This window comes from Danio rerio, chromosome 25, assembly GCF_052040795.2.
Source record: "Danio rerio strain M-AB ecotype USA chromosome 25, GRCz13ab, whole genome shotgun sequence".
Taxonomy (NCBI): Eukaryota; Metazoa; Chordata; class Actinopteri; order Cypriniformes; family Danionidae; genus Danio; species Danio rerio.
The window spans coordinates 31,451,816-31,467,313 of record NC_141045.1 but is presented as its reverse complement, the minus strand read 5'-3'; the positions used below and the strand labels follow the sequence as shown (position 1 = coordinate 31,467,313).

The following is a 15,498-nucleotide window of genomic DNA, read 5'->3' as shown; positions in this document are numbered from 1 at the left end:
CTCTTGTCTCATTGTCTAACCTCTGTATCTCTGTAGTCTCTCAAAAACATCACAGATTTTTCACAGGCATCACTCATACACTGAACATCACTAGTATCTCAATCGACTTTCGCAGACATCACTAGTCTTTCATTAGCCTCTCAGACATTACTAGTCTCTCACATACATCACTAGTCTCTCATTAGTCTCTCACAGGACATCACTACTACATCTACTCTATAGATAAGAAGCTCAACATGATTCATTGTCTCTCCCATAAAAAAAACTGCATTTAGCAAAATGATAAAGTCCAATTATAAATCCATTATAATAATGATTATTGTAAGCATCATTAGCATAATTTGTTTTTATGCATTCAATAATGACTTTTACATTTTAACTACGTTAATAAGGTGCTATCCAAAAACAAATAAAAGAAAAGCTTGAATGCGACAGTCGAGACCAGTTTTGTCACAAGAAACGTAATAATTTTTCATAAGAGAAAAACAAAATGTGATTACAAAAAGGAACATTGTTTTCGTTCCCCGCTTGGACTAAATTACTTCTTCTAAATGTTGTTTTCAGAAAATGATTTTAGATTATAAGGAGCATCCATTTTCATTACCTCCACAGGAAATGTGCAAAACACACTGAAGATTAGCACATATTTCAATAAAGACATCACCGAACCAAGACTCCCAGTGTTTGTTCAAATGATCCCCTTTTTTCACTTAGTCCTTTTATAGTCTCTTTTCTTTGACACTCTCCCCTTGACTGAGCGCGGTTATTATCGCTCTCTAAAAACATTTGAATGCTTTGACCCTCACAAATGTTTTACAAGTGCAGATCACGGCTGAACACACCTCAATACAATCCAGCTGGAGCGGTTCTGACACCATCAGCAAAAAGTGTTCAAAGACCACTTGGACTGAGCCGTAAGGGAGAACTGTTCCAGGATGGAAGTGAGGCATGAAGGAGCCCTTTCCCCATTTTTCATCAGCTGGAGAAAATTACCCGGGCAGTTTTCAAGCTTGCATATTTCTCGCTACAGAGGAGCTTTGCTGGTACAGTTTGTTTTTGAAACGCTCTTGACTGCCGCACGCTTTATCCTTCCACACCAATCCTTTCGAATTCCTCTCATCCCTTTGTAAGAGAGATTGCGTCCTTAACCAAAGTTTCCACTGAAGCCTCACACCATTAAACAAACTTCATTCTGACTTCATTTCCCTGTGGGTGTTGCAATCTGCAGTGCTCCTCTTTGAGACCTAATTTCCCTTTAATTAAATTAGTAAGACTTCCAAAGAAATCCGCCAGAGAGGCCCTGCGGCTGGGTTTCTGTTGTCGGGCAGATAACGGGGCTGTGAGTGTGTGTCGTCTATGGAGATTGATAAAGTAATTGAAACAGTAATTGTCAACATGTTGGCTTTTATCTGTTCTGGGAGCTTGCTAAAATAAGAGCGTCTGGTTGGCAGTGCACTTGAAAGGCCTAGTTTTTACCAGCGTATCTGTAACTGGGACTGTAACATCTTTACAAAAACGCACTGAAATGTGTAAACTCTTCAGATACATTCAAGAGAATGCTCACGCTGTTGAATGCTATTGTTTGTGGTGGAAATGCAATGTGCAAATGCCAGAGTAAATGTTCAAAATTTTAATTGCATATAGGCCCAATCTCATTTCTGCCCCTTGGGCCAGATTTATACTTAGAGATTTATACTTAGATTGTTATACTTACGGCATATATATATATATATATATATATATATATATATATATATATATATATATATATATATATATATATATATATATATATATATATATATAAGTACAGTAAGTATAACAATCTAAGTATATATATATACCATCCCCGGACTTCTAAGCATTACATCATCCACCTAGACTGATTGTGCACACACCTGATCTGAATCCCGGTAACGACCCACGCTCCCTATATAAGACACACTCAAACAATTCAGTTCAGTGCGAAGTCTTGTTCAGCCACGGCCAACATTTCTGAGCGTTATTCCCTGCCTGATCTTCTGTGCATTACCCCGGACTGTTTCTGACTCTGAGTTGCCTTCTGCCTGCCCTCGACCCTTGCTTGTTACACGGACTCTGAACCACGCTGCCTGCCCTCGACCCACACTTGTCATAAGGACTCTGAACCACGCCGCCTGCCACTGATCTATGCCTGGTAAATCACTCTGTGTCTGTCAGCCGCCAGCCCCACGATCTTTATTAATTGCTGTTGATGTGAGTTCGCACTTTAGAGCGTGTTTGTGTTTGAACTGTGTCCAATAAATACTGCAAAATGGATCCCTCCGTGTCAGTCTCCACGGTACAATATATGCCGTAAGTATAACAATCTAAGTATATATATATATATATATATATATATATATATATATATATATATATATATATATGTATGTATATATATATGTATGTATGTATATGTCGTGGAATGATGAGCAAGGTGGGGAGGTTGGGTTGGGTGGCTTGTTTGGTTGGGGTAGTGTCCTGGACGAAAGTGAAGTGTAGGGGGGTTGAGACTGGGGGTTTGTTGGTGGACACACCGTGCACCCCCTGTCCCGCCCCCCAGCCCAACTAACGGCATTTGGCAGTATGACGCCATTCCTTTTCACACTTACCAGCTGACCACTTACTTCTGCTTTCTTGCTCTTACCAGTTTGTCCAGTAGCTCGCCATGTACGCCGCTGTACTTCAGACACAGAAAAGAGTTGACCACGACGACAGCGTTCGAATCTGCGAAGAAGGGTTCCAGAAAGTGAGTAAGACAAGAACAAAAGCCAACAAAAGTAAATAACAGGGTGAGAATGGGGTACAATCTGAAAATGTTGTAAAAATCAGTCAAAGGCTTTTCACTTTTGAAATGCTTTTTAAAACTGTCAGTTGGGTTTGGGGAAGTGGGTGAGCGGGTCAATCTGTGCTATTGAAAACACTATAGGTTGGGTTTAGGGAAGGAGGAGGGTGGGTCAGTCGATTGGTCAGTCAGTCAACAGCAGCTCCTTGTGGATTTACGCAAGAACAGCAGGGACAAGTGGCATTCGCAAGATAAATTTGAGATCTCAAACAGCATACACAAAAATAAAAACTGCAAAAAAAGTAGCTTGTAAGATGTGTTTGGCACTCTCCAGAAATGTATGTACAGTACGTTTTCAGAATGAACCTAGGTTGCCCAAAATGCTAACTTGCAGTGGGGTCCACTGTGTTCAATTTCTTTGCTAGTGTTTTGGGTTTACACTAGAAATTTGTTTGATTCTACTGTAGAAATAGCTCAAACTTGCACTCATTAAAAGAAAAAAGAGGGGGTAACTGGGAAATATTGAACAACTTTAATCATAAGGCAAGCAAAAAAACAAAACAAAAGCTCCTCGGTGGGACAAATAAACCCTTCGGCCACTGGCTCCCAAGACTCTTTGGCTTTCCAGCACTTATCACAACCACCAAGCCAATTAATCTCAGATCCCAACATTTTTTGAGAGGTTTGACTTATGGACCACATCAGGATATGGCGAAGGCACCGCCGAACCATTCACATGCACTCAACATTGATGTATAAATTGGTCTTTAGACCTTCTCTATAGGGTGTCTGTATAAGAGTGAACTCACACTATGCTATCCAAACCATGCCAAGGTATATTTCCCAGTTTGTTTGACAAGTGTAAGTGCTTTGAATCAGGCCCAAGCACGGTTTAGTTGGCCGGCCCTGGCCCAGTTGGAAGAGGTGTGCCGGAGCACGATTCGGTTGGGCTTTGGCATGGTACACTTGTTGTGTGAGTGCAAAGTGTGCCTGAGCCCGAAACTGAAGATATGGCATTTCATATGGATTTATTCACCATTCTTACTTTTCAATGAATGCAAACAAAATGCAATGTGAGTGCAGGCCGTCAGGGGAGAGGGGTGTGGGTCAATCGCTCTTCGACATGGTTCAGGGCAACTGTACCTAGTCTGAGAACATCCTAAATTGGTCTTTAGCCCTTCTCCTTAGCGTCGTCTGGATTTTTTTTTTTTTGTTTGAAGGTGTATCGATAGGGGGAAGCGCCAGATAGCCCTTTTTGGGGGATTTTACACCAAAAATCAGTTTGATTCTACTGTACAAATAGCTCAAACTTGCATTCATTCAAGGCAGAAAGAGGTAGGAACTGACAAATGTTTAACATTTTAAATCATAAGGTAAGCAAAGAAACAAAACAAAAGCTCCTCCATGAGACTCGACACATGTTAAACCGTCCGGCCACCCAATCCCAAGTCTCTTTGTCCTGCGAACACTCAACATCACAACTACTAAGCCAACCAATCCAAAATCTGCGCTCTGCAACACTAAAATGCTTTTTTTTTTTATTTGATTCAAATTTCACAAACAATTGTCCATTACATTAACACTATAATCCCACAACATATTTTAAATTCTAAAACACGAGACTTGGCAGAAAAAGCCATCCAGTCAGAAAAGTTGAGTCTGGTATTACATTAATGTTCAATCTGTAAATAAACAGCACAGTTTTGTAGTTCTTGCAACATGAAATCCAAAGGCTCATATATTTTGGAGCTAAAAAAAACGATTAATCTTTTTTGAAGTCCATCAATGTTTGGAGCTGAAAACAAACAACATTTTCTAAAATGCAAATATAGCACAAAACTATTTGTGGATTTGTAATCTGTTAAAGTTATCTTCACTTGGATGACTCACATGGTACTCGCGTGTAAAGTTGGGTGACCCAGTACATTTCTCTGAACTGTACTCCAGCCTACGAGGTACTAGAGATGACCACTTAGTCCAAAAATGTCTATCGGCTGGCCTGGAAATGCCTCAGGATCCCCCAGGAGGAGCTAGAGGAAGTGTCTTGGGAGAGGGAAGTCTGGGGTTCTCTCCTGAGACTGCTGCCCCTGTGACCCGGCCCTGGAAAAGCAGTTAAAAATGAATTAAACACAGAATGAGATTGTATGAATTTAATGAATGAACAACTGCTGAAACTAATAATACAGGCTCATCTGGGTTCTTTGAATCATTTTGTATTTACAGTATATGTTTGTCTGTCACACCTGTTTTTATGACTGTTTGGCCCCATCCTGTGACTGAATGATAAGTAGGTTAGTATATGCTTCATTCAGCCTTACTGTTTCTGTCAGTTTTACCTATATTTAGGGTATTAATAAACTTACCAGGTTGCCGAGAAACCTGTCAGGTTGATTCCACAATAACAACCGCCTGGATGTATTTGCAGAATTTGCAAAAAACTGAAGTAAAATAAATGTTCATATTTTAAAGACATAGCACAGATCATTTTTATTTAATACAGTGCTTCTTCTACAATCTTGAGACCCACTTTATATCGTATATCAACCAGGCAGTGAAAAACGTTTTTTTTTCTTTAAGAAAACAGACAAACACACCGAATTTGTAGCTGCATACAGTTCACTGGAAGCGCTAGACCCAGGTTACAGCAAATTAAAAGTCCCTCTGCACATAACCCATTAGAGGTGGCATTTGAAGATTATTCTTTCATTTAGTTTTTAGTTAAAATAAATATATTTAAATAATATATTTTATGGACTGTCATATTTCAATTTTTTACAGACTGTCTTATTACATATTTTAGCCACTGAAAGGATTTAATATTGTTGTAGGTTACTTAACATGTTGCAATAAATGTCATTTGTGAAGTACATTTTGGTATATTAAATCGTAATTTTGTATTGTACATTATGTGTTGGATCGTCACTGTTTTATTCCATTAAATTAGTGTTGTACTGTGTGTTACTGGTGATGGCTGCACGGTGGCACAGTGGGTAGCACGTTCGCCTCACAGCAAGAAGGTTGCTAGTTCGAGCCTCAGCTGGGTCAATTGGTGTTTCTGTCTGGAGTTTGCATGTTCTCCCCGTGTTCACGTGAGTTTGCTCCGGGTTCCCCCACAGTCCAAAGACATGCTGTACAGGTAAATTGGGTGAGCTAAAATGTCCACAGTGTATGTGTATGAATGAGTGTTTATGGACGTTTCCAATTGATGGGAAGTGCATCTGCTGTGTAAAACATAAGTTGGCGGATCATTCCAGTGTGGCGACCCCAAATTAATAGAGACTATACCGAAAAGAAAATGAATAAATGAATGCTACTGGTGATCGGGTGTTGTTATACTTCATTTGTTGGAAAAGCAAATACGCCTCAATAAACTTTGTCATCGTTAAGCTTCCACAAAATGTATTTTACAGTACATTTTACAGTTCATAATTGTGTTTCTCCTTCCGTTCCTCGTCTCATTGAACAGAAAGCTTGCCTTGCCTTCTGTCACCCCGGTCTCGAGAATGTTGGATGCTCCCCTTCAGGATACAGACTGTGTACTTTGTCAAGCAGAACCGTGTGGCCCTCTTCTCAGATTGAAATCACAGCCTCGGGGCTCCAGCACTTCGAGAGCGTTCAGCAGCCTCATGGGAGAACATGCAGAAATAGAACCGACGAAACAGCCACCTTTGGACAACATTGTTCATTGTGAATTTACACTTGATAAATGGCAATTTCCTGACCTACATTTATATTTTCACCACCAATTTAGCATGCAGCAATTTATATTTAATCATCAGGGCTTTGCCTGCCAACGTGTGGATTTTAGCATTTTAGGATTTCAGCTGGTTGATCTTTATGAAGCCGGGTTTATGGCAAATGGTTTAATCATTTAATATCTTAACTGCCATTGTAATCGCCTGGTTGTTTGTCCAAAGGTTATTTTACCATCAAAAATGAAAAAAAATAAAGTGGTAAACAGAATTTAACCAAAGAATTTGGTACAACAAAAAAATAAAAAATAATAATCTTGGAGTAGGAGTTGAAGGGTTAATATACTGTAAAAACTTTTTTGCCGAAAGCTGGTATGCATAAAAAATGTAAATAACAGCCATTAAATTACAGAAATTGACCGTAAAATAACGGCTGTTAAAATACAGAAATTTACCGAAAATCTAAATGTAAAAAAATTTCTGTTATTTAACATCTGTTATTTTACGGTAAATTTCTGTCATTTAACATCCGTTATTTAATGGTAAATTTCTGTAATTTAACATCCATTATTTTACGGTACATTTCTGTAATTTAAAATCCGTTATTTTACGGTAAATTTCTGTAGTTTAACATCTGTTATTTTACGGTAAATTTCTGTAATTTAACCGCTGTTATTTTACGAGAGAAAAAAAAGACATTTATAACACATACTAGTATCTATTTTTATGCAACTGGTCCTTGTTTGTTTTTACACTCTAATACCTTTTCATATAAGTTAGGGCTTCTTCTTTAAAAGGTAGTACCTTTTCAAAATACTTGAACTTCTTCAACTGTGAGATGTTTTAATATACTATCATTTACCTAATAGATATTAGTAATTTTTATTTTAAGATACTCTTACTCCCAGGGCCGTTTATATTGAAGTTGATATTTAGTTGCACCATGTTGGTGTTTAATAACATAAATTTTTTTACGAGGTGGGCTGTTAGCGCAACACTCAACCCTCAACCTGGAGGACTAGGACATGCACACATACACTACGGACAATTTAGCATACCAAAATAGGGCTTATTTTTGGACTGTGGGGGAAACTGGAGCACCTGGAGGAAACCCACACGAACATAGGGAGAACATGCAAACTGAACAAGCGACCATCTTGCTGTGAGGCAACAGTGCTACCCACTGCGCCATGGTGCTGCTCAATATATCTTTTGTACATATTAATAGATACCAGCTGTCCTTTATTACATACTGATACTTATTTAATAGTTGCTAATTCTTATTTATTAGATATTAGTACTTTTATTGACACTCATATCTATTATATATATCAAATATTATAATTTATTTGAAATGTTACACATAGAATTGTCATTGAACTAACATACAGGTAGGATGAGTAAATAAGCAGCTGTGACTGTTATACTATATACAAACACTTACTGGTATCATTTAAAAATGATTATTGTTGGTGTCTACAAAAATTGAGTAGGCAACTAGTATTTAGCGATGAACTACTCTACCAGTATATTACAAAATATGTACTAGTCAGTAACATTTGTACTTCTAGTATACATATATACTAGTCAAAACTGAATCATTTATACTGTATGTAAATAAATTAAAAGGAATAGTTCACCCTAAAATGAAAATTCAGTTAATTCGCTCAAGATGTAAGTGACTTTTATTCAGCAGTTAAACTGAACTGTAAAGAAGTTGGTAATTTATACAAAAGCAGTCATTGTTACGTTTTTAAAGTTAAAAATAAACACACATCCATTTAAATCAATAGCTATGGCTCCTGGCGAAATGAAGTGAAGCCTTGTGAAGCGAAACGATTGGTCTGTGAAGGAAATTGAACATTATTTACAACATTAATAGTTTTAATCCATAGGCTGTTCAAGCAGTTATCGAGACGCAAGTTCAATTATCAGAACAGAGTCATGTCTGCGAGCGCCATTTATAGCAGTTGTCACATCTTGGAAAATCACAGGTAAGAACCAGTTTGGCAAAAAAAGTGCATCCTTACACATGATAATGCTAACCTAACATTATTTCAAGTAATGTTTAATTTCTTGCACAGACTGATCATTTTGCTTCATAAGACCTCAGTAACATCAGGAGCCATCAGGATTGAATTGAACATATTTGTAAGTTTATTTTATTTTCTTTACCTCAAAAACAGGTGACCATTAACCTGCATTATACAAATTACCAATAATTCAGAATGAATTAAAAAAATTCAGCTAAAAACCTTAATATTTTCTACTGAAGAAAATAAAAGTAACCAACATTTTTAAAATTACTCTAAATCCCAGGTGTCAAACTGAGTTCGGTTGCAGCTTTGCAGAGTTTAGTTCGAACCCTAATGGCCCGTTTCCACTGAGTGGTACGGTTCGGTATATGCTTTTATGGCCATTTCCACTGTACCATACCACTTTTTGGGTACTCTTTGCAAACAAACCTTGTCAATGTCTTGATGTACAGCCACAAAGCCAAGAGGAACAAATTCTGCTGTGTCCTGTTTTTTGTTTTACGAGGCCGTCTAATAGTGCAAGTGGTTTCACTTTCAGCTTGCGATCGCTCATGTGCGCGTCTATATTTGAAATAATGAACTCTTTCAGCTGATGATAATAACATACGAGTGATTATTGCAGTGCTTCTGACATCTGATCCTTTCAGAAACGGACAAACGCAAGAGTGAAGCACAAAAAAACAAAGGAGAAGCTGGAAAAAACAAAGGAGCAAATGATTCTGTCTCCAACCTAAACCATAAACAAACTGCAATGTTTATCATCACCTTTCGGACCATTATGAACTCGGAATGACGGAATTACTTTTTAACAAGAGGTTACATGTGCTGGTGAAGATTAAAGATACAGATGAGAGGTTTGCGTGTTGTTTTTGAACCCAAATGACTAAATGAATGCTGTGTGTAGTTTTTCTTTAGCTAGTAACATGTGTTCATACGTATTGCATTTATTTATTTATTTTCTATAATTGCAGACGTTACAGAGGGCTATGTCATTGATCTGCGGTCATAATTAAAATCATGTTCATAAAAAGGTTAGTAATGAACATTTATACACAAGTATTTGTATAAAGCATCTGTTTTGTGGGAAGTGCTTTTTATATAATTTGTGAACGACCCATACAGCTTTACTTTTGAGTAAGATTTCCTCGAGCGAGAATGACTTCGACTGAAACTTTCTGTCATACACCACGCCCACCAAACAGGTGGCTGACAAAGGCCTGATAAAGGTGACCCGTACCGTAGTACTTGACCAGACAGTGATCAAGTACTGATCAACACCTGATCAAACTAATTGAGTCCTTCAGTAATCAGAATAATTAGTAAAATCACACAGCTCTGGTTATTACTGTTCTATTTACCATCTTGGCAGATCTTTTAATGAAAAAAAAAGACTTTGGCTGCTTGTTAGACTAACATTGTATTTGCTGTTCCTACTTTAAAAGTGAACAGTTACCAGTTACATCAAACTCAATAGGAAAAAAAAGAAACTTTGGATGGTTTGGAACTACCTGAGGGTGATTAAATAGCGAGTAAATTTACATTTTTGAGTGAACTTTCCCTTTAAAAATGATGGTGAGACTTACAGATGAGGAACAATTCCACAGTTTTGAGTGACTACTTCACAAAAGCACAATCCAGGCATATGTCGGCTGTTTTCATGTAGATAATTGTTTACAGGCTGAATTGTGTCGTCACGCATGGAAGGATGTGCTTTTAAACTCTCAGCTTTAATCGGTCACGCATGTTAATTAGTCACAAACACAGGCTGATTGACAGAACTTCATTAACCCCGAGAATTTTAAAGGGAAACTCCGGGACAAGTGGTTGCCAGGATGAAATGTGAAATTCTCCCCCAAGCTCTTGCCAGACTGTTTCTTTAAGAGCTGCTTTGGCTCTTCGTCTCCCTCCCCTCTCCGTGTCCCTCAAACAAGCTCTCAGATTGGCTCTTAAGCTCATTCGCGAGTGTGCCAGTCTCCATTTAAGAGTAAATATGTGAAACCTGTTTCAGAATATGACCAGACGTCAAGCAGGAAACGCAGTGCCAGATGCAAAACTTCACCTTACAGTGGAAGTCTATGAGGATTCTACATGCAGAAAGGTAAATCAGTTTAAAATTCATTTAATCTGGTTCCATTAAGCTGCAATGTTATTAATATTATTTCATATTTTATGAATTTATTATTTTAGATTCATTTCATTTGACCTATTAATGCATTTAAATCTCCTTAATCAGTTTAATAAATGTTATTTTAATTATTTATAACTTTGTTCTATTTATTTGTTTGTCATTTTAATACTTTGGGGCACTATTGTTTGATATTTATTGAATACTACTATTTAGTTTAATCTTAATTGTATTGTACACATTATAAATACATTTAAATCTCCTTGATCAGTTCAAAATTTATTTATTCATGTTTGTAATATTTTATATTATTTCATAATTTTGTTATATTGATTTGTTTCTATTATTTATTTTGTATTAAATTACTTTGGGGCTTATATATATATATATATATATATATATATATATATATATATGATTGTTATATATATTATATTATATAATATATTATATTATAGATATTATATATATATATCACAATTATTTCTTTGTAATTTTGGTGATTTCTATTAAAGTACCCACATATAATTGTATGTGCCCTCTGGGTTTACAGTATTAGTAGTATATACTGTATGCAATTACATTATAGTTACTATATATTTTATTATAAGTTATTTATTATGTTATGTTATTTATTATTATACTTATATACATGTATATACATCAGGGCATTTTTTATACCAGTTGGCTATCCAGTACTTGTAAAACTACATCCTAAAAACCTTGAAGTTTGTAAAATTATACCCAAAATGAGGTTGTTAACGTTAAGAAGAGGTTCTGTCTCTGAATTTACCATTTCTTCGCCATGTTTGGTTACAGCTCTCTTCTCATGAAGACTGAAATATGCTTCAAAGGTAGCGACTGAGAAATTGCTGATACTCAGCACTTTCAGCTTTGATGAATTTGCTCGATTTACAGAACAGATTTTTTTTTCTATTTCTTCACATCAACGGCCAGAGAATATAAAGCAAATGGCACATGTGTCATTCAACTCAGAGCTTTGGGAATAACAGAACATTTAGCATTCAAGATTATTTGCTTTCCCCCACATTTTTTTGGAGCTGAAATAAAACAATATCGTAACTTCTGAAGGAAAGATGACCTTTTTCAGCCTCAGCAGTTTCATGAAAAACAGAACATTTAGCATTTAACATGATTTGCTTTCCCTGACATTTCTGCATTTTTGGTGCTAAAATAAAACACATGAATCGTAACTTACTGAAAGAAATATTATGTTTTTCAGAGTCGACATATCTTTTGGAATTTAAGATTATTTCTATTCTCTAAAGACTCTCATCTATGGCTCTCAATAAACAACTTAAAGGAAGGTTTTAATTTTCAGTCTCAGAACATTAAAGTAAAATTAACCCCCACACACACTTTTTAAAATCAAGGAAACCCATTGTAACTTGGAACTGTAATGTTGACTATTAATTAGTTAACTTAATCATTTCAAGGCAATGGGTTTACTCAATTTCTTTGAGTGAAGTCAAAGAACTGCATTAAATGTGACAGGTTCACTCACTTTTTTTTACAGTGAAATATTACATTTTTCAGCCTAAAAGAAAAATCGAAAAAACTTCTTAAAGGAAACATAAAATAATTATGTGAGACTCAATGAACATTTAAAAATATCTTGAAGGAAATATAAACATTTTTAGGCTCTAAAAAACATGAAAAAAAAACCTACTAAAGAAAATATAAAATTAATATGTAACTATTTTTATATTTTTTTCCAATAGGTTTTTTATTCATGTTTTTTTTTACTTTTTTTAAAATATATATATAGTTAAACATTCTTTAAAAAGAAAATATAAACATTTTCAGCCAAAAGAAAATATCTAAAAACTTCTTATAAAAGGAAGTATAATTTTATTTTCAGTTTCAAAGAACACGCGTAGCTAAAAAGCTACTATTATTTTACTTTTTAAAGCGGAAAGAAACCCATTGTAACTTGGAACTGTTATTTTATTTTGTTGACTTAATCAATTTAAGGCAATTAAATTAATTAAATAACAAATTTTTAAACTTAATAAACATAGTGCTCTTGCCTCACAGCAAGAAGGTCGCTGGTTCGAGCCTCCGCTGGGTCAGTTGGCATTTCTGTGTGGAGTTTGCTTGTTCTCCATGTGTTCATGTGGTTTTATCCGGGTGCTCTGGTTTCCCCCACAATCCAAAGACATGTGGTACAGGTGAATTGGGTATATGCTAATATGCTCCGTATGAGTGTGAATCAGTGTGTGTGGATGTTTCCCAGATGGGTTGCGGCTGGAAGGTCATCCGCTATGTAAAAACGTGCTGGATAAGTTGACGGTTCATTCCGCTGTGGAGACCCCAGATTAATAAAGGGACTAAGCTGACAAGAAAATGAATGAATGAATAAAAAACATGAAGAAAAACGTATTGATGAAAATATAAAATTATTTTAGCTTTTTTTTATGGGAAAAACTTTAAGGGAAATATTACAACTTTCAGCCTCAATAAAAAAACATCTACATTTATTGAGGGAAATTATATTTTTTGCCTCAAAAAACATCTAAAAACTTACTGGAAATTTTTTTTTAATCATTTTCAGCCTAAAAGAAAATCTAAAAAACTTCTTGAATGAAATTACACTTTTTTTTTGGTTTGAAAGAACATCTAAAAATATATTGATGGAACGCTGTAAAATATAATTATTATTTTAATTTTAAAAAAGCAAGGAAAACCGTTGTAACTTGGAACTGTTAAGTAAATTTATTTTGTTGACTTAACCATTTTAAGGCAATGGGCAATTCATTTAAGGCAATTCATTTCTTTAGGAAAAGTCAAATAATTGCTTTAAAGGCAACAGGTTTACTCTTAGTTTTTTACGTAGTCAACTAATCAATTTTTTATAATGAAATAAAACATTTTCAGCCTTTAAAAATCCAAAAACTTCTTGAAGAAAATGTTAAAGATGTTAGCGTCAAACAAACATAAAAAAAAATTATTGAAGAAAATATTAAATTATTTCAGCTTAAAAAAAACATAAACTTTTTGAAGAAAATTAACAACTTTCAGCCTTCAAAAAACATCAAAACTTCTTGAAGGAAATTATTTTTTTTTACCTAAAAAAACATCTTAAAATGTCTTGAAGAAAATATAAATATTTTCAGCCAGAAAATGATGTTTCAAAGAACACTGTAAAACAACTGTTATTATTTCAATTTAAACAAATGCAAGGAAAGCCATTGTAACTTGAAACTGTTACATTGACTTTATTTGTTGACTTAATAATTTAATGCATGTTTAGTTAATTTTTTTTTAAGTAACTAATTGCTTTTACTGAAATATTACATTTTTAAGCCTCAAAAAACATCTTAAAGGATAGTACCTGAAGCGCATACAGAACATGAAATATCAGCTTTCTCCTATATTTATGTGCTCCATTGTTGGGGAACGGTTTTCAAACTAAAATGCCACTATTAACACTTCCTTCATTAACTAGAACATTGAAGGAAATAATAAATAAGCCTTGTTGATGTTTTGTTTAAGAGATTGATGTACGACTGATGGTTAAAGCTAATATATAACTTTGTTTTGTGTTATGTGTGTGTTACTTTCCTAAAATTTGGCTCTCTGTACAATCATCTTGATCAGGACTCCCTAGAAGAGAAGATTTCTGTGAATCTCAATGGGATCATGACTAAATAAATGACATTTTTCAGCCTCCAGAACATCTAATTTAGCCTATAAACATGTTTATGCCGAACACAGAGCTTCATGATAACACACAACCGGTTCAACTCAATCCCACAAACCCAATTGGACCTTCTAAAACACCCGACCTAGGGGGATTCAGGAAAATCCGCTCCACTGGAGAACCAATCCCAAATCCCATCCCAGGCCTGGCGTCAGATGTGCTGGAAATGCGTGTGAAGGAAGGAAGCAAAATCCGCAACCTTTTAGGCTTCGCCATGTCTCGAATTGAAGGCGACGGACAGACGCAGGTTCTGTTCAGCGGGACTGGACGAGCAGTGACCAAAACCATCACCTGCGCGGAGATAATGAAAAGGAAAGTGGCAGGTTTACACCAGGTGTCAAAGCTCCAGTACAGGACAGTGACAGAGGTTTGGGAGAGTCAGGAGAGTCAGATGACCGTCCACAGAACTTTACCTTCCATTTGTATTCTGCTGTCCAAGGAGCCGCTGGACCCGCATGAGCCCGGATATCAGCCACCCGTTGAAACGAACACTCTGTCAGAGGAACACAGACAGGTGGATGGAGTGCAAGGATCTGGGAAGACCGAAAAAAGACCCCTGAGTCCTTGTGATCATCCTGGTCTTAAACGAGCAGCTTTGGGAAAGGATTAAACTTCAGCTCTGTGGAAGAGATCTTAAGATATAAGGAGGAATTTGCATTAAAGTATATTTTTTAGTGTATTAAATGAAATGTTTTGGATAAATGAAGGATGCAATAGATGCGAACGTGTTATTTGAGAGATGAAAATGCATGATGTAATTTGGCTAGTTTTAACTTATTTTATTAAAGGGCACCTGTGATGAAAATCGTCTTTTGTAAGCTGTTTGAACAGAACTGTATGTATCGTATGTCCACAGTCATATGGGGTGATATATAGACAATAAGTCTCTTTTTTTTAATATCCTGATGATAATTTGGGATCCAAATCCCTCCCATTTCGAGGCCCCCCGCAACATGGTGTATGAGTGCGGTTTCCCCATTATTTCTCACAAACGTTACTTGAGATCTGCTTCCTTTCATTATGATAAGAAAAATGTGTATGATATTAGAAAAAGATTTCTTTCATATCCAGTTGATTCTAAATGTAAAGAAGTAGACTTTAAAATTATGAATCAC

At 35.8% G+C, this 15,498-nt stretch overlaps 1 protein-coding gene across 2 annotated transcripts; it reads left to right on the top strand.

The window, feature by feature from the left end:
- The first annotated feature begins 10,489 nt into the window (after positions 1 to 10,489).
- rpp25a (ribonuclease P/MRP subunit p25, a) lies at positions 10,490 to 15,188 on the top strand. Of its 2 annotated transcripts, none has more exon segments than NM_001351698.1 (2): positions 10,490 to 10,632; positions 14,255 to 15,028. In NM_001351698.1, a coding segment is annotated over 1 exon segment (615 nt). In that variant the 5' UTR covers positions 10,490 to 10,632; positions 14,255 to 14,378; the 3' UTR covers positions 14,994 to 15,028.
- Positions 15,189 to 15,498: the final 310 nt, after the last annotated feature.

Coding starts and splice junctions, on each gene's coding strand:
- rpp25a (XM_087310230.1), top strand. CDS start 14,379: ATGTTTATGCCGAACACAGAGCTTCATGATAACACACAACCGGTTCAA.